The 19,000-nt window shown below is 44.9% G+C and overlaps 3 protein-coding genes across 3 annotated transcripts in view; all 3 read left to right on the plus strand.

Annotated features, from left to right (window-relative positions):
* The window catches only part of LOC139273871 (fasciculation and elongation protein zeta-2-like), a 276,060-nt gene extending 270,744 nt beyond the window's left edge, over positions 1-5,316 (plus strand). The window contains exon 12 of the mRNA XM_070890947.1: positions 3,827-5,316. Within this exon, the coding sequence (XP_070747048.1) occupies positions 3,827-3,843 (17 nt within the window). The 3' untranslated portion in view covers positions 3,844-5,316. The remainder of the gene's footprint in view (positions 1-3,826) is intronic.
* Positions 5,317-11,792: 6,476 nt separating this feature from the next.
* Positions 11,793-19,000, plus strand: part of LOC139273872 (multiple coagulation factor deficiency protein 2 homolog) — a 29,332-nt gene continuing 22,124 nt past the window's right edge. Inside the window, exons 1-2 of the mRNA XM_070890948.1 lie at positions 11,793-11,865; positions 12,799-12,892. Of these exons, the coding sequence (XP_070747049.1) occupies positions 11,793-11,865; positions 12,799-12,892 (167 nt within the window). The remainder of the gene's footprint in view (positions 11,866-12,798; positions 12,893-19,000) is intronic.
* Positions 14,720-15,206, plus strand: LOC139272586 (small ribosomal subunit protein uS9-like). The gene has a single exon (XM_070888654.1). The coding sequence runs from the start codon at positions 14,751-14,753 to the stop codon at positions 15,189-15,191; it is 441 nt and encodes a 146-aa protein (XP_070744755.1). The 5' UTR covers positions 14,720-14,750; the 3' UTR covers positions 15,192-15,206.

Raw genomic sequence — 19,000 nt, forward strand, 5'->3', positions numbered from 1 at the left:
CTGGGGTCCCAGCACTGAGCCCTGCGGCACCCCACTAGTCACTGTCTGCCATTCTGAAAAGAACCAGTTTATCCTGACACTCTGTTTCCTGTCTGCCAACCAGTTCTCTATCCACGTCAGTACATTACCCCCAATACCATGTGCTTTAATTTTACACACCAATCTCTTGTGTGGGACCTTGTCAAAAGCCTTTTGAAAGTCCAAATACACCACATCCACTGGTTCTCCCTTGTCCACTCTACTAGTTACATCCTCAAAAAATTCTAGAAGATTTGTCAAGCATGATTTCCCTTTCATAAATCCATGCTGACTTGGACCGATCCTGTCACTGCTTTTCAAATGCACTGCTATTTCATCTTTAATAATTGATTCCAACATTTTCCCCACTACTGATGTCAGGCTAACCGGTCTATAATTACCCGTTTTCTCTCTCTCTCCTTTTTTAAAAAGTGGTGTTCCATTAGCTACCCTCCAGTCCATAGGATCTGATCCAGAGTCGATAGATTGTTGAAAAATGATCACCAATCCATCCACTATTTCTAGGGTCACTTCCTTAAGTACTCTGGGATGCAGACTATCAGGCCCCAGGGATTTATCGGCCTTCAATCCCATCAATTTCCCCAACACAATTTGCCTTCAGTTCCTCCTTCTCAGTAGACCCTCGGTCCCCTAGTATTTCCGGAAGGTTATTTGTGTCTTCCTTCATGAAGACAGAATCTAAGTATTTGTTTAACTGGTCCGCCATTTCTTTGTTCACCATTATAAATTCACCTGAATCTGACTGCAAGGGACCTACGTTTGTTTTCACTAATCTTTTTCTCTTCACATACCTATAGAAGCTTTTGCAGTCAGTTTTTATGTTCCCAGCAAGCTTCCTCTCATACTCTATATTCCCCCTCCTAATTAAACCCTTTGTCCTCCTCTGCTGTATTAAACAATTCTCCCAGTCCTCAGGTTTGCAGCTTTTTCTGGCCAATTTATATGCCTCTTGGATTTAACACTATCCTTAATTTCCCTTGTTAACCACAGTTGAGCCACCTTCCCCGTTTTATTTTTACTCCAGACAGGGATTTACAATTGTTGAAGTTCATCCATGTGATCTTTAAATGTTTGCCATTGCCTATCCACCGTCAACCCTTTAAGTATCTTTTGCCAGTCTATTCTAACCAATTCACGTCTCATACCATCGAAGTTACCTTTCCTTAAGCTCAGGACCCTAGTCTCTGAATTAACTGTGTCACTCTCCATCTTAATAAAGAATTCTACCATATTATGGTCACTCTTCCCCAAGGGGCCTCGCACAACAAGATTGCTAATTAGTCCTTTCTCATTACACACCACCCAGTCTAGGATGGCCAGCCCTCTAGTTGGTTCCTCGACATATTGGTCTCGAAAACCATCCCTAATACACTCCAGGAAATCTTCCTCCACCGCATTGCTACCAGTTTGGTTAGCCCAATCAATATATAGATTAAAGTCGCCCATGATAACTGCTGTACCTTTATTGCACGCATCCCTAATTTCTTGTTTGATGCTGTCTCCAACCTCACTACTACTGTTTGGTGGTCTGTACACAACTCCCACTAGCGTTTTCTGCCCTTTGGTATTCCGTAGCTCCACTCATACAGATTCCACATCATCCAAGCTAATGTCCTTCCTTACTATTGCATTAATTTTCTCTTTAACCAGCAACGCCACCCCACCTCTATCCTTCCTAAATGTTGAATACCCCTGGATGTTGAGTTCCCAGCCTTGGTCATCCTGGAGCCATGTCTCTGTGATGCCAATTACATCATATCCGTTAACTGCTATCTGTGCAGTTAATTCGTCCACCTTATTCCGAATATTCCTCGCATTAAGGCACAGAGCCTTCAGGCTTGTCTTTTCAACACCCTTTGCCCCTTTAAAATTTTGCTGTAATGTGGCCCTTTTTGCTTTTTGCCTTGGGTTTCTCTGCCCTCCACTTTTACTTTTCTTCTTTCTATCTTTTGCTTCTGCCCCCATTCTACTTCCCTCCTGGCTCCCTGCATAGGTTCCCATCCCCCTGCCATATTAGTTTAACCCCTCCCCAACAGCACTGGCAAACACTCCCCCTAGGACATTGGTTCCGGTCCTGCCCAGGTGCAGACCGTCTGGTTTGTACTGGTCCCACCTCCCCCAGAACCGGTTCCAATGTCCCAGGAATTTGAATCCCTCCCTTCTGCATCACTCCTCAAGCCACGTATTCATCTGAGCTATCCTGCGATTCCTACTCTGACTAGCACGTGGCACTGGTAGCAATCCTGAGATTACTACTTTTGAGGTCCTACTTTTTAATTTAGCTCCTAGCTCCCTAAATTCATCTTGTAGGACTTCATCCCGTTTTTTACCTATATCGTTGGTACCAATATGCACCATGACAACTGGCTGTTCAAAAGGTCCTGTACCTGCTCCAAGACCCTTGCACCAGGGAGGCAACATACCATACTGGAGTCTCGGTTGCGGCCGCAGAAACGTCTTATCTATTCCCCTTACAGGAGAATTCCCTACCACTATAGCTCTCCCACTCTTTTTCCTGCCCATCTGTGCAGCAGAGCCATCAACGGTGCCATGAACTTGGCTGATGCTACTCTCCCCTGATGAGTCATCCCCCTCAACGGTACCCAAAGCGGTGTATATGTTTTGCAGAGAGATGACCGCAAGGGACCCCTACACTACCTTCCACTGCTCTTCCTGTTGGTCACCCATTCCCCATCTGGCTGTGTACCTTTTACCTGCGGTGTGACCAACGCACTAAACGTGCTATTCACGATATCCTCAGCATCACGGTCTGTCACATGCTGCAGGCGGATGCACTTCCTGCAAATGTAGTCGTCAGGGTCACTGGAAGCGTCCCTGACTTCACACATAGCACAGGAGGAGCATAACACGTGTTCGAGCTCTCCTGCCATGACTTAACCCTGAGATTAACTTAATTTGGCAACAACAATGCTAAAAGGTTACTTCCTGATAAAGAAAAGAAAAAGAAAAACTACTCACCAATCACTTACCCCCTTGGCTGTGACGTCACCTTTCGATTTCTTTCTACTTTTTTGCCTTCTCACCCTGCTGCAGCTGCACCGGCTGGCCTTTTGTAGACCTCACCAAAGCTGCCGCTCCGCCTCCTCCAACTCCCACTGCTCCCCGACGACGTTGGGCCTTTTGTAGGCCTCACCAATGCTGCCGCTCCGTCTCCTTGAACTCCCACTGCTCCCCGAAAACCTGACCAGCTACAATTTAAAAACAAAATGGAGGTTAAAGAAGAGGCTTCCAGCCTTATTAAAATATTTAAATTGATGTCCCACCTCCCAGCCGCGGGTTGGCTGCTGTTCCGGCTCCCGTCCCGGAAGTGGACAAGTTAGAGGCGGGTTCAAGTTGGGATTCTGATTTTTAACAATTCAACTACCCTCATGCTCCTAATCCACATATGTTTTTTTTTTAAGTTAAAATTTCCCCGTGTTTCCACATGTGGGGAAGAGCAAAACTAGAGGCCATCAATCTGATGGTCACCAAGCAATCGAATGGGAAATTCAGAAGAAACACTTTTCCCCACAGGTGGGAATGTGGAACTCGCTTCCACAGGGAGTGGTTGAAGCAAATAGTACAGATGCATTTTAAGGGGAGGCTAGATAAGCATATGAGGGAGAAGGGAATAGAGGGTTATGTTGATAGTTAGATGAGGAAGGATAGGAGGAGGTTTAAGTCGAGCATAATCGCCAGCATGAACTGGTTAGGCCAAATGGCCTGTTTCTTTGCTGTATATTCTATGTAATTTAATGCTATAAATGTGTTTTTATTCTTTTCGCAGTGCTCTGCCCAACTTAAAGCCAGCACTCTGCCTTCACACCAGAGGGGCGTCAAGACCGCTGACTCCCGTGAAGAAAACCTTTATTTCCCCATAGATTCTAGTCAACTAATTTCCCTTCTGCTAGAGCGTCTTGCTTAGCTTGTCTTTATTTATTCTCACTGGTCCTTGGAGAGTAGTTTTATCGCATGGCGGTGAAGATTCCCCCTTTTCCCCTTGTAGCGGACAATGTTAAACAACCCAACTGCAGGTTCAAGTGTTACCACGTGCCCCAGTGCAAACCCAGCTGGTTGTTTTTACCAGAGCGTAGAACAAAAGAACAGCTGTACAGTTTTAACCATGAGTATTGTATTAGCAGCGTAATATCTATTTTTACAATGTGTAGGATCTAGAGAAGGTAACTTTTTATCATTAAGGGAAACTGTTCAATTAACAGTGGATGTAAATAGGCTCAAGAGTTTTAACCAAACCCAGAAAGCAGCAAACCTGTATTTTTATTATTTATTCCAATTACACTAATTTTCAAAAAGGGAACAAATAGTTTAACTGCATTACTGAGGCACCCCGTCACAACATGGCTCCTTTAATGCAACGCTCACTAATAGCCCTTTTTGGGGTGGTAAATGAGTGCAAGGTTTGAAAATGTAAAAAGCACTAAGTTGCAGCCGATTGCAAAATTGCAAACAAATGGAGTTCTGTAAATTTGTGTGATCTGTTTCTGGATATCCTCCCACAGATGGTCTATACATTTAACTTTGAGACACGTGTTGGTAATAACAGAAGAGCTAGTCTGCCAACAAACTTGTTTTTTTCTACAACATTTAGATTGAAAAATACAAATGGTTATTAAAGAATTACTTTTATTGGTCTACATAAGCTGAGATAGACCTGGTCCTCCCTGTCCCTCCTCTCAAAATTCTCTTTTACTTGGGTATATTTTTAATATATTTTCATAGCAATGTGACAGTAATGCAGAAGAAATTGGCCTCCATTGTGTTTTTATTGTATCTGGAAAAAGATCTTTTGAAAGTTAATTTTATTTGAGGAGCATATACTGAATAGTTTGATGAGTGATGAGGTAGGCCAACAAAAGCAGGGAGGCCGATTCTTAAATAAAATGGAGCATTAATTTGCTGCATCATGTTTATGTTTACTACAAGAAAAAGAAGCAAGTGCGAATTGTGCCAGCTGTATCAGGACACTACACGCAGGTTTCTGTTTGATGGACCATATCGTAGAATGTTTTGTATTCATCCTATGTCTCAGTCCATCATATACCATACTGATTTATGCTAATCATGTGTAATGAATGTTAATAGGTTCATCATTAGCAGTCTAGTTAAATTATATATTTCTTAATGGTGGAAGTAAGAGAATATTATTGTGAATGTGTTTAGCCCATGTGTAAATTAAAGGCAGCATGCTAACCATGATTGTAAACTGTGTATGTACCGTGGTTTCAGTTAAGATATAATAGGAATTTTTTCAAAGTGCTGATTGTATTTTTCCTTTTTTCATTTGTCCTTTTTGTCTTTCACTGCCAAGATTATCAACAAAAACAATCATAACAAAAAACCCTAAATGTGACTGAGAATCAGTACACACTATATTGAGCTCGAGTGCATGCAGCAGTTTTAAAATGAAAGTGCAGCTTTGATACAATTGCTTGCAAGTTTGGCTGATGGCTCCAGTAAATTGGCTGTAGAGCCCCATCGTTGTACTGTACCATCACATGAGATTTACAGAATGGAGGAACACAGACAAAGCACACAAGTTAAAGCTGGTAGTGCCACATTTCTAGGGCTGCGTGAGCAATTTTCTGGAACTATACTGAAACATATCGCCTTTTAACAACCAGTACCTGCAGAGTCTGTGGAACCAAGCATGCCTGTGTATACACATATTGTAGTATTAATACTCCTGTAACTTGGTATGGATTTCTTCTTAGTTGGGAAATAACTGACTTTGGGGCAAGAATTTTTTTTTAAATCTTGATGTAGAATATGCATATTTTTTAAGTGGCAGTACTCTTAATTTATTATTCCTGTATCCTTGGCAGCTTGTAAAGTTCGTGGCAGTAATTTTATTTCATAATGGAACTCTTTGAGAACAAATAAACTTGATTTACACATTTTACAGTGTGAACAGTATGTATATTATAGAGTATTTTATTAAAGCAATTAATGGTAAGCTTCCCTGATGGCTGACCTGGTTAATGCAGCGAGTAGCTTGGAACAGGAGTAGGCCATTCAGCCCCTCAAGCCTGTTCCCCCATTAATGTTGCTCTGTATCTCAACTCCATTTACCCACTTTGTTTCCGGAACCTTTAATATACTTGCCAAACAAAAATCTTAACGGTCTCAGTTTTGAAATTTTCAATTGACACCCATCCTCCACAGCTTTTTGGGAGCGAGTTCCAGATTTCCAGTACCCTTTATGTGCAGAAATACTTCCTCACATCATCCTTGAACAGCATTGCTCTAATTTATGCGTCTTTGTTCTGGACTCCCCCACCAGAAGAAATAGTTTCTTACTATCTACCCTATCAAATCATTATTTTAATTATTTTAAACACCTCAATTAAATTACCCCTTAATCTTCTATGCTCAAGGGAATACAGAAGTAAGTTAACCCTTCTGGCCATGGTTGAGTCATCGAGACCCAGGAAGGACCCAGTTTTAATCTCTGCTCTGTGCTGGGTTAGTTGGTCTCAGGAGGTGCAGGCCTGCGGCTACAACTACCTCATGCCCCTTGGTTGGGAGAAGGGAAATTGAGTACTCCTGATTGTTGCCCAGTATGCATGGATCCCAGCAAGAGGTGAGGAGACGGAAGAAGAAAATTTGTGAAGACTGGAAGCAAAACAACAACTTGTGCACATAACACACTAAAGCACCCCAAAGGAGAAGACTGGCAATCAGTAATGATAGGAGAGGAGAGGAGTTGTGGGTTCAAGTCCCACTCCAGGAACTTGAACACATAAATCTAGGCTGACACTCCAGTGCAGTGCTGAGGGAGTGCTGCACTGTCGGAGGTGTCGTCTTTCAGATGAGATGTCTGCTCTCTCATATGGTCGTAAAAGATCCCATGGCACTCTTTTGAAGAGCAGGGGAGTTATCTCCAGTGTCCTGGCCAATATTTATCCCTCAATCAACATAACATTAAAAAAAGATTATCTGGTCATTATCAACATATTTGTTTGTGGGAGTTTGCTGCGCACAAATTGGCTGCCATGTTTCCTACATTACAACTGTGACTGCACTTCAAAAGTACTTCATTGGCTATAAAGCGCTTAGAGATCTCCAGTGGTCATGAAAGGTGCTATATAAATGTAAGTTTTTTAGGCAATGTGAAAGGTATGATCACCAATATATTTTGAGGAGGCTTGTAAAGAAGGAGAGAGAGGTAGAAATGGAGTTTAGGGTAGGTGTTTATTGGAAATAACACAACAAATATTTAAAAGGAGCAAGAGAAAAATAGGCAGTGACAGCGTGAAAGATCAGGATTCACTTTAAATACTCTCTCATGTTAGAGAAAGAGATAGACAGTGCCAGTGAGCAGATGGGTTTTTTAAAGGATATGATAGGGATGAAAGGATCACGAGGAAATAAACTCTTCACAACTGAATGCTGTGAAACTTGTTTTGCATATTAGCATGTTCAAATGAAATCCCTTTCTCCACTGTTTATAACGGAAATTTTAACTTGCCTATATAACACCTCTATTAAAATAGGAAAGAAAAGAATTTTGAATCAATGTGTTATGTATTATGCTAATATTTGCAGAACCAAATTTCAAGGTAGATGACTGGACAAATTTTGGCACAGGATAACATGCAGAACATAAAGCATGCGTTTCCACAAAAACACAGAATATATGCCACCTCGACCAGATGGTTTGTACCCTGGAGTCCTTTAAGAAACGAGAGAAGAAATAGGTGAAACTCTGGTTGATATTTTTAGGAGTTCCATAAATAGTAGTTGATACATTACGGTATCTATTGAGAGGATCAACAACTTCAATCTGCAGCTAATTCCTGGAAAACTGGACTTAATGCAACTATTACTGGGCTTGCATAGAATTTACAGCATAGAAACAAGCCATTCGGCCCAACTGGTATTTGCTAGTGTTTATACTCCTCTCCCCTACCTCTGTATCCCTCTATTCTCCTGCATGTATGCATCAAACCTCCCCTTAAATGCACCAAAGCTGTTTGCTTCAACCACTCCACATACTCACCACTCATAGTGTAAAGAACTTCCTCCTAAATGTTTTATTTCATCATCATCATCATAGGCAGTCCCTCGGAATCAAGGAAGACTTGCTTCCACTCCTGAAGTGAGTTCTTGGGTGGCTGAACAGTCCAATACGAGAGCCACAGACTCTGTTACAGGTGGGACAGACAGTCGCCGAGGAAAGGAGTGGGTGGGACTGGTTTGCCGCACGCTCCTTCCGCTTCCTGCGCTTGACTTCTTCACGCTCTCGGTGTTGAGACTCCCGGATGCACTTTCTCCACTTAGGGCGGTCTTTGGCCAGCGACTCCCAGGTGTCAGTGGGGATGTCACACTTTATCAGGGAGGCTTTGAGGGTGTCCTTGTAATGTTTCCGCTGCCCACCTTTGGCTCGTTTGCTGTGAAGGAGCTCCGCATACAGCACTTGCTTTGGGAGTCTCGTGTTTGGCATGAGAACTATGTGGCCCGCCCAGCGAAGCTGATCAAATGTGGTCAGTGCTTCAATGCTAGGGATGTTAGCCTGGACAAGGACACTGATGTTGGCGCGTCTGTCCTCCCAGGGAATTTGCAGGATATTGCGGAGACATTGTTGGTGATATATCTCCAGCGACTTGAGGTGTCTTCTGTACATCGTCCATGCCTCAGAGCTATACCTCTGGAGGACAGGTATTACTACAGCCCTGTAGACCATGAGCTATTAATGGCTATCATATGCATGCCCCTATATTCTGGACTCATCCACAAGTGGAAATTTACCCTATTGAACCCCATTATAACCTTCCTCTTCGAAATCCATGCTGACTTTTTTTTTTATTACATTCGCTGTCTCTCGTCGAGGCATGGCATACAAGAGCAGGGAGGTTATGCTTGAACTGTATAAAATACTGGTTAGGCCGCAGCTGGAGTAGTGTGTGCAGTTCTGGTCATCACATTACAGGAAAGATGTGATTGCACTGGAAAGGGTGCAGAGGAGATTTACAAGAATGTTGCCTGGACTGGAGAATTTTGGCTATGAAGAAAGATTGGAGATGCTGGGTCTGTTTTCTTTGGAACAGAGGAGGCTGAGAACCTGATTGAGGTGTATAAAATTATGAGAGGCCTGGATAGAGTGAATAGGAAGGACCTGTTTCCTTTGGCAGAGGGACCAACAACCAGGGGACATAGATTTAAAGTGATTGAGGGGAGGTTTAGAGGAGATATGAGGGGCAATTTCTTCACCCAGAGGATAGTGGGGGTCTGGAACTTACTGCCTGAAAAGGTGGTAGAGACAGAAACCCTCACCACATTTAAAAAATACTTGGAAGTGCACGTAACCTACAGGGCTACGGACCAAGAGCTGAAAAGTAGGATTTGGCTGGATAGTATTGGTCGGCCCACACAGACATGATGGGCCGAAATGGCCTCCTTCCATGCTGTAAATTTCTATGTTTCTATATTTTGTTTCCTGATCTTTTAGTAAAGATTCCAGTATCTTTCCTACCACTTGTGTTAAGCTAACTGGTCTAGTTCTATCTCCCTTTTTAAAGATAGGGATTACAGTTGCTATTTGCCAACCCTCTGGCAGCATTCCCTATTCCATTGAATTTTTATACATGGATACTAGTGCTTCTGCTATCTCCTCCCCCATTTCTTTTGAGTATCTGTGAAAGCAATTAATCTGGATCTGGGGTATTGTCCTCTTTGGGTTTGTCTAGTTTATGTGTGTAAAGGGGGTTTGTGCCACACTTAGGGTGAAGTTACAGTGGTGGAGCAGGAGCAGCTCCAAGGAAATTTCCAGCCATTGAGGTTTGAACATGGAACAGTGCAAGCCTTTTATACCCATAGCAGATGCCCATTAGAAATCCCCTACTGGCTGTACGTCTTGTGTGTGAAATACATCTGGGCCGTTCCAAATAGGGCTGGCCCACAGCATAAACTTTCCCTAATTTAGTATCAGTGTGATCTCACTGAGGAATGCCACAGGATGGTTGGTGAGAATACAGTACAACAAATTGAGGTAAGCTGGGGCTAAGGCATGTTTATGGTTAATGCAGGGGAGCTCTACCTACTGTGTTCTATATCTGTTCAGTGTTCGATGCTAACATTGGGCGGCGGAAGTGCATTCCTCAGGGCTGACATCCCTCACCTTGAATGGCCCAAAAATACTTTATAAAATAAGCTAAAGCAAAAATCTCTCACTACACAAGACAACTCTTTCAGTCATCCTTCAAGCTCAGTTTTAACTGTGCACAGTTTTGGTCTCCATATTTAAGGAAGGATATACTTACCTTAGAGGTGGTGCAACGAAAGTTCACTGGATTGATTCCTGGGATGAAAGGATTGTCCTATGAGGAGAGATTGAGTAGATTGGGCTGGAGAGTCCATGAAAAAGTGCAACATCCCCACCGACACCTGGGAGTTCCTGGCCAAAGACCGCCCTAAGTGGAGGAAGTGCATCCGGGAGGGCGCTGAGCACATCGAGTCTCATAGCCGAGGGCATGCAGAAACCAAGCGTAGGCAGCGGAAAGAGCGTGCAACAAACCTGTCCCACCCACCCTTTCCCTCAATGACTATCTGTCCCACCTGTGACAGGGACTGTGGTTCGCGTATTGGACTGTTCAGCCACCTAAGAACTCATTTTTAAGAGTGGAAGCAAGTCTTCCTCGATTCCAAGAGACTGCCTATGATGATGATGATGAGGGGGCATAGTCTCAGCATAAGGGGACGACCATTTAAGATGGTCATCTGAGATGAGATGAAATTTCTTCACTCAGAGATTGTGAATCTTTGGAATTCTCTATCCCAGAGGGCTATGGATGCTGAAACGTTAAATATACTCAAGGCTGAGATAGATACTAGATCCTTGGACTCTAGGGGAATCGAGAGAGATTGGACGTGTAAGTAGAGTTGAGGTCAATGATCAGCCATGATCTTATTGAATGGCGGAGCAGGCTCGAGGTGGCCTAAACCTGCTAATTCTTATGTACTTAACATGTACTTTTTTTTTAGTATTGTATTCATTAGAATGTTACACAAGTTATCCAAACAAATCTTGAAATCATTTCTTTCCTTTTTTGATTTTCCTGACTTTTTTTTGCATCTGTCATTTCTTTCACTTCCAACAATTTTCTCCTTTCCTGAAGGCACGGACCCATGCTGGGTTTCAGTTCTATGTGCACCAGCAACTCTCTAGCAGCTGAGATGATGAAAGGTTGTAGGCTATTTGACTGTGGGAGTATCACAGTCTGTCCTGATCCAACACTGCACGTTCCAACAGGAGTCACTGGATAATGATCAACTGATACTGATTTGCCTTTCTTTGGCCCAGGGACACTCAGGCGTATTGTAGCTCTGGCAGTGATCAGTTAATTCACCACAGAGCAGGGATCAAACCTGCGATCATTCTGGTCAATATGGCTCATTACCACAGCAGGCAACACCCACTAAACCACAGAGAATAGGGCGGGCAATCCGTTGTTTCTCATTGCAGCGGTCAGATTACTTGAGTCATTAGATCGCCTTCTTCCAGTTATGAACTGTGGGAATGTGAGCCGTTTAGGGACAGTTACATCCTGTACATTCCTCTGTATTAACTAATCATCTACACCATCATTTCACTCTTGGGAAATAATTACAAAGAACCACTTTCAGTACTTCAGTTGAGTTCTTTCTAAAGTTTATTCCAGAAAGAGTAAAATATTTGGGAAAAGTTTTTAATTACACTCAGTTTTGACAGATCATATTGAGCCTAATTACGTAATATGCACAGTAATTTAATATTCTTTAAGGGGGAGGAAGTGGAGGAGAAAATCTGCCTAAATTCGCCAACCATAGGTAAAGTGCATCCTAATATGTCTCTACTATAAAACATTGCACCCCAGAACAATGGAGCATCAATCTTTGGTGAAAGGAAACTATGCTGCTTCATTTCATTTCAGTTTTAAACATTCCACGGGATAGCAAGCAGTACAAAGTGCAGGCCACAACTCACTGCACGCAGGCTAGGAGCAGTTTCTCTAATGCTTACTATTTATACACAAATTACGGTTTTTGTAAACACCTCAGATTTGCCACAATTTTTTTTTAATTTATGCATTTTTGATGATTCTATTTCTGTTCAACGAGATGAAGGGGGGGGGGTCATTTCTGAGGAGCCGTACACTTTCCCATTGATAGTACCAAGTGACAGCATCAAGCGTGTCCAGCCAGATGGGGTATAACAGGAGAGATACAGAGGCACCCCAACAACATCCCTTAACCCAAACCTCCTGCCTGAGTGACACTGCACTGGGAGTCAGTGTGTGCTGTGACGGTATGCCTGCTAGGAACTGGATTTGAAAAAGACTGCTCGCTGCCGCGAAATGAGGACCCTTACACCCACAGAGAGGAGAGACTGCTGCCTGAGTTGGCATTTGAATACAGCTCGCAGGATGGAAGGGCAGCTTGTGAGTCCACTGCAGCACCCAGCTCCTTTTATTTGTTACAATCTTCTACCCAACAAAATTGAAAGTCTAATTAACCGCGAGAGGGTTATCACTGCAATTCAGCACAACTACATTAAGGCTCAGCTGTACAATTGAGAGGGTGAATTATTCCACATCAATAAAAATTCCTGGGAACTCATGCGAGGGACCCCAATTAGAAATGTTTCCACTCACAGTCCCGCTTTTGAGAAGTTATCAGATGGTGCCTTTAGTGCGGCTGCAGCAAGTGTGGGGCCAGTTAACAGTCTGCACATTTTCTTCATTCTCTGACTACGTTTTAAAGGAAAGATATATCCGGTTCACGTTTCCGCTTGTTATCTCAACACAAACCGGGCGGAATCGGCCGAACCGATGCAAAAGATTGGGGAAATGTCAACGTGAGTTACGCTCAGAACCACTTACGCTCGCGTTTTCCGCGATCTTTTCCACTGGCTCGAAATACAGTTTGCCCGGATCGGAATGGTGAGATTCCACCAATTGCGCTGGTTCGGGAAGGCGTTTCAAATTGCGCTCAATTTCTTAGACACTCAGGCACTGGTCGGCATATTTTACAAGAATTTTCATATTAGGGGCTGAGATTGCCCCTTTTTTAAAGAGCCACGGGGCGGAAAGGAATTACCGCTCAGTCAGGGCAGAATGGCCGACAATCGGGACATTATCCTCGTCCCTTTTTCTGGCAGAGAAGGTTACCGCTGCGCCCCGTGTTCCCGCCCCCGTCGGCCATGCGCCGACCCCTTACGGCCTGGTGGCGACTCCTTACCGCCCCGCGAGGGAAATTGCCCCACGGGAGTGGAGTGACCCCCACTTGGTGCCCCCGACTGCTTTCCCCGGCGGGAAGCGGACAGTGGCTGGGCGGTGCATCCGCCCCATAAAGGCTGCCATTTTATTTTAATTGTCGGCCAACTCTGACGTCTACTCGACAGTGGCGGCCACGGGTTCAGTCGGGCCGCCAACAGGCAACCCAGCATAGAAACATAGACATAGAAACATAGAAAATAGGTGCAGGAGTAGGCCATTCGGCCCTTCTAGCCTGCACCGCCATTCAATGAGTTCATGGCTGAACATGCAACTTCAGTACCCCCTTCCTGCTTTCTCGCCATACCCCTTGATCCCCCTAGTAGTAAGGACTTCATCTAACTCCTTTTTGAATCCCCTCTTGGGTACCGAGCCAGCCCCTTCCTGGTGGCCAAGGGGGCACCACTAAAGTGGCTGCAGAGCTGGCAGCGGCCCTCCCCTTTAACTGAAGGGGAGAGACATTGCTACGCGTCAACGCCCACCTTCGGTCCCGCTCCCGACCCATTTCTGCCCCACCGTCGCCCGAAATATCACCCCGACAGAATCGCTCAAAAAAAGAGGGAAAAATCGCACTAATCACCGTCCCATCGATTGGGCGGTAAACCAACAATTAAATCAGTAAGTGCGCCTCCCCTCCCTCCCCTATCCCCACCCGTTTGGGGCAGAGAGCAATTTCAACCCCTTAATTTTCTAAGAAACTGACTGTACACCAATGAACCCATTAAATGGTTCAGTCATCATCATAGGCAGTCCCTCAGAGTCTAGGATGACCCCACCGACACCTGGGAATCACTGGCACAAGATCACTCAAAATGGAAGAGAATAGTCCGTGAGGGGGCAATGGGAGATCAAGCGCATACAGCGGAAGGAGCGCAAGACAACCCAAACACTTCAACCAAGAAAAGGGAAGAGTTGGAGGAGACCTGATAGAGGTCTTTAACATGATGAATGGGTTCGACAGGGTAGTAGCGGAGAGAATGTTTCCACTTGCGGGAGAATCCAAAACTAGAGGCCATAAATACAAGATAGTTACTAATGAATCCAATGGGGAAAAATGGAGAAATGTCTTTACTCAGAGAGTGGTTAGAATGTGGAACACTACCACAGTATGTTTTTGAGGCAAATAGCTTAGATGCTTTCAAAAGGGAACTAGATGAGTACATGAGAGAAAAGGGAATAGAGAGATAGGCTGAGATGAGGTAGATGGAATGGGAGGAGACTGGTGTGGGGTATAAAGATCAGCACAGATTAGTTGGGCCGAATGGCCTGTTTCTGTGCTGTATATTCTATGCAATTCTATATACTTTTGTTTGTGAGCAAAGCCCATGGTTGGAATCAACTCTACACTTTCCTGGCTGGAAATGTCAGATCATTGCAGGAATACAAGTATTTACACAAGAATTTATGCTAACTGCTGCTCGGCTTCGCAGAAGCAGGAAGATGCCCGCCAAAGGTCCTTTGCAATCCGTCCAGGTTTTTGGGCGAAAGAAAACAGCAACTGCTGTTGCCCACTGCAAAAGAGGAAATGGCCTTATCAAAGTAAATGGAAGGCCTCTGGAACAGATTGAGCCAAGAACTTTACAGTACAAACTGTTGGAACCAGTTCTACTGTTGGGCAAAGAAAGATTTGCTGGAGTCGACATCAGAGTTCGTGTGAAGGGCGGTGGTCATGTAGCTGAAATCTATGCTATCCGTCAATCCATTTCTAAAGCATTGGTGGCATACTACCAGAAATATGTAGATGAAGCCTCCAAGAAGGAGATCAAGGACATCCTCCTACAGTATGACAGGACCTTGCTGGTTGCAGATCCTCGTCGTTGTGAGGCCAAGAAATTTGGTGGACCTGGTGCCCGTGCACGTTACCAGAAATCTTACCGTTAAATTTTGTTTCTGATTGCAGCAAATAAATATGTAACTCACAAAAAAAAAAACAGGCGAGCGGTTCTGGAAAGGTTTGTATTGAATGATAATGTTCTCCTTTAATAATCTATCTGTTCATCACGCTCATATTCAACAACCGAAACACAAAAAATACTTGCATTTGCAAAGCTCGAAAGACATGCACTATTGAAAGGGTTACACTGTTATGGGACAGGCTATGTAACGCTTAACATACAGGTTTACGTGAGATTTCTAGTGCGGCCAAAACTGGTTTTCTCCGACTTGTTCTATTTGTTCCATAAGATGGTGTTTCTCAAACTGGGGTCTGCGGACTCCTCGGGGTCCGTATAGACTTTCCAGGAAGTCCATGAAAAGAAACCAATCGGTGATGGAGGGTGAGCCAATGCGGAGCGGCCAGGCGCTGCTCAACGATTCGGTGAATGGTTACCGTGGCGGCGGCAGCAGCGGCTGTGCGCTGCAGGAAGAAGGGAGGGCGGAAGGGAAAAAGATTACAGGCCAGCAGCGGCCGCAATGCCACTGCCAGCAACAGCAGTCAGAGGCGGAAAAGCGCAGGGCCAGCTGTTCCGAGAGTAACCGGCTGTCTGTAAACATCTGTAAAGATCCCGGCCCGACTCCCAGCCAGCTGCAGCAGTTCTGGAATACGGCCGAAAAGAACAGGTCCCGTAAGTCAGACATGCATTACATTAGATCTGTCTGTCCACGTTAAGGGCTGGCCAAGGAGCAAATCTGACATAGTAATCATCGACAATAGTGGCTATAGGGAGCGAGGAACTTAATATAATCCCTGTTGCTAAAGAAGTAGTACAGGTTGAGCGTCCGAAATCCGGAAACCTTGGGACCGAGGCTGTTCTGGATTTGGGGTATTTTCGGATTTTGGAACGTTTTTGCCTGGGTCGAGGTAGGTGAGGTCTGGCAGACGAGGTGTGGGGGAGCCGGGGCCGGGGGTAGAATGGGGGAGGGAGCCGGGGCAAGGCCAGGCCGCCAAAGGCCAGGGCGGGCGAAGTTGGGGTGGGCCACCGAGGGCCGGAGCGAGGTAGGGCCGGGGCCAAGTCGGGCCACTGAGGCGGGGGGAGTCCGGATTTCGGAATATTTTCCGGTTTCCAGATGACCCCACCACGGATCGGCCCGGTGTCCGGATTCCGGAACGTTCCGAATTTTGGAACTCCGGATTTCGGATGCTCAACCTGTACTTGGTAAAATAATGGGACTAAAGGCGGACAAGTCCCCTGGACCTGATGGCCTGCATCCTAAGGTCTTAAAAGAAGTGGCTGCAGAGATAGTGGATGCATTGGTTGTAATTTACCAAAATTCCCTGGATTCTGGGGAGGTCCCAGCGGATTGGAAAACCGAAAATGTAACGCCCCTATTTTAAAAGGAGGCAGAGAGAAAGCAAGAACCTATAGATCAGTTAGCCTAACATCTGTAGTTGGGAAAATGCTGAAGTCCATTATTAAGGAAGCAATAGCAGGACTTTTGGAAAAACATAATTTAATCAAGCAGAGTCAGCATGGTTTTATGAAAGGGAAATCATGTTTGACAAATTTTCTGGAATTCTTTGAGGATGTAAGGAGCAGGGTGGATAAGGGGGAACCAGTGGATGTGGTGTATTTGGATTTCTAGAAGGCATTTGATAAGGTACCACATAAAACTGCACAAGATAAACGTTCACAGGGTTGGGGGTAATATATTAGCATGGAGAGAGGATTGGCTAACTCGCAGAAAACAGAGAGTCGGGATAAAAGGGTCATTTTCCGGTAAACAGTAACTAGTGAGGTGCCGCAGGGATCGGTGCTGGGTCCTCAACTATTTACAATCTATACTAATGACTTGGCTGAAGCAACTGAGTATAATGTAACCAAGTTTGCTGATGATACAAAGATGGGTGGGAGAGCAAATTATGAGGAGGACACAAAAAATCTGCAAAGGGATATAGACAGGCTAAGTGAGTGAGCAAAAATTTGACAGGTGGAGTATAATATGGGAAAATGTGAGGCTATCCACTTTGGTAGAAAAAATAGAAAAGCAAATTATAATTTAAATGGAACAAAATTGCAAAGTGCTGCAGTACAGAGGGACCTGGGGGTCCTTGTGCATCAAACACAAAAGGTTAGTATGCAGGTACAGTATGTGATCAGGAAGGCAAATGAAATCTTGGCCTTTATTGCAAGAGGGATAGAGTATAAAAGTAGAGAAGTCCTGCTACAACTGTACAGGGTATTGGTGAGGCCACACCTCGAGTACTGTGTACAGTTTTGGTCTCCGTATTTAAGGAAGGATATACTTGCATTGGAGGCTGTTCAGAGAAAGTTCACTAGGTTGATTCCGGAGATGAGGGGGTCGACTTATGAAGATAGGTTGAGTAGGTTGGGCCTATACACATTGGAGTTGAGAAGAATGAGAGGTGATCTTATCAAAACATATAAGATAATGAGGGGGCTCGACAAGATGGATGCAGAGAGGATTTTCCACTCATAGGGGAAATTAAAACTAGGGGACACAGTCTCAGAATAAGGGGCCACCCATTTAAAACTGAGATGAGGAGACATTTTTTCTCTCAGAGACTTGTAAATCTGTGGAATTCTCTGCCCCAGAGAGCTGTGAAGGCTGGGTCATTGAATATAATTAAGGCGGAGACAGATAGATTTTTGAGCGATAAGGGAGTAAAGGGTTATGGGGAGCAGGCAGGGAAGTGGAGCTGAGCCCATGATCAGATCAGCCATGATCTTATTGAATGGCGGAGCAGGCTCAAGGGGCCAGGTGGCCTACTCCTGTTCTTATGTTCTTATGTACAAGATGCACTGCAGTAACTGGCCAAGGCTTCTTTGGCTGCACCTCCCAAACCCACAACCTCGATCACTTGGAAGGTCAAGGGCAGCAAGCGCATGGGAACACCATCCCCTCCAAGTTACACACCATTCTGACTTGAAAGTATATTGCCATTCTTTCATGTCGCTGGGTCAAAATCCTGGAACTCCCTCCCTAACAGCACTGGGAGTACTGTTGTGTTCCTAACACAGATGAGACTGCACACAGGGAGGTTAAAGTAACAGTGACTTCAGTCTTTATTAAGACACTCCAGAGTGAGGAACAGGCCTTAGGGGCTGGCTTATATACAGTGCTCCCAAGGGATACTGGGATCCTTTGGGACTTCAGGGGATGCACTCCCTGGTGGTGGAACATGGGAGTGCATGTATTACAGATACACAACATCACTCCCCCCGCCCAAAGTCAAAGTGAAAACTATTTACAAGGTGAGGTGGTCGGGAGCCTTTCTTTCCCTGGTGAACCGCCTCGGTACAAATGTCTGTTCTGGTGTGTTGGCTGTGCCCTCACTGGGCTGGCGTGTTGTTGGCCCTGCAGGGCTGCTGGGTGAGTCTGGCCTTGCTGTGCTGTTGGGCGTGATGGGTTCGATTTCCTGGTCCGGGGTGGTGTCGTTGATCCTTTGGGTGTGTGTTGTGGGCTCGAAAAAAGTGGCGTCTGCTGTGGGTTGTTCAGGGCAGTCTGTGAACCACAGCCTCGTTTGGTCCAGGTGCTTTCTGCAAATTTGTCCATTGTCTAGTTTGACTACAAACACCCTATTCCCTTCTTTAGCTATCACCGTGCCCGTGATCCACTTGGGACCATGTCCAAGGTTAAGCACATATACAGGGTCATTCAGATCAATTTCCCGTGACACAGTGGCGTGACCATCGTTTACATTTTGTTGCTGCCGCCTGCTCTCTACCTGATCATGCAGGTTGGGGTGAACCAGCGAGAGTCTGGTTTTAAGTGTCCTTTTCATGAGTAGC

This window comes from Pristiophorus japonicus, chromosome 9 (assembly GCF_044704955.1).
Source record: "Pristiophorus japonicus isolate sPriJap1 chromosome 9, sPriJap1.hap1, whole genome shotgun sequence".
NCBI lineage: Eukaryota > Metazoa > Chordata > Chondrichthyes > Pristiophoridae > Pristiophorus > Pristiophorus japonicus.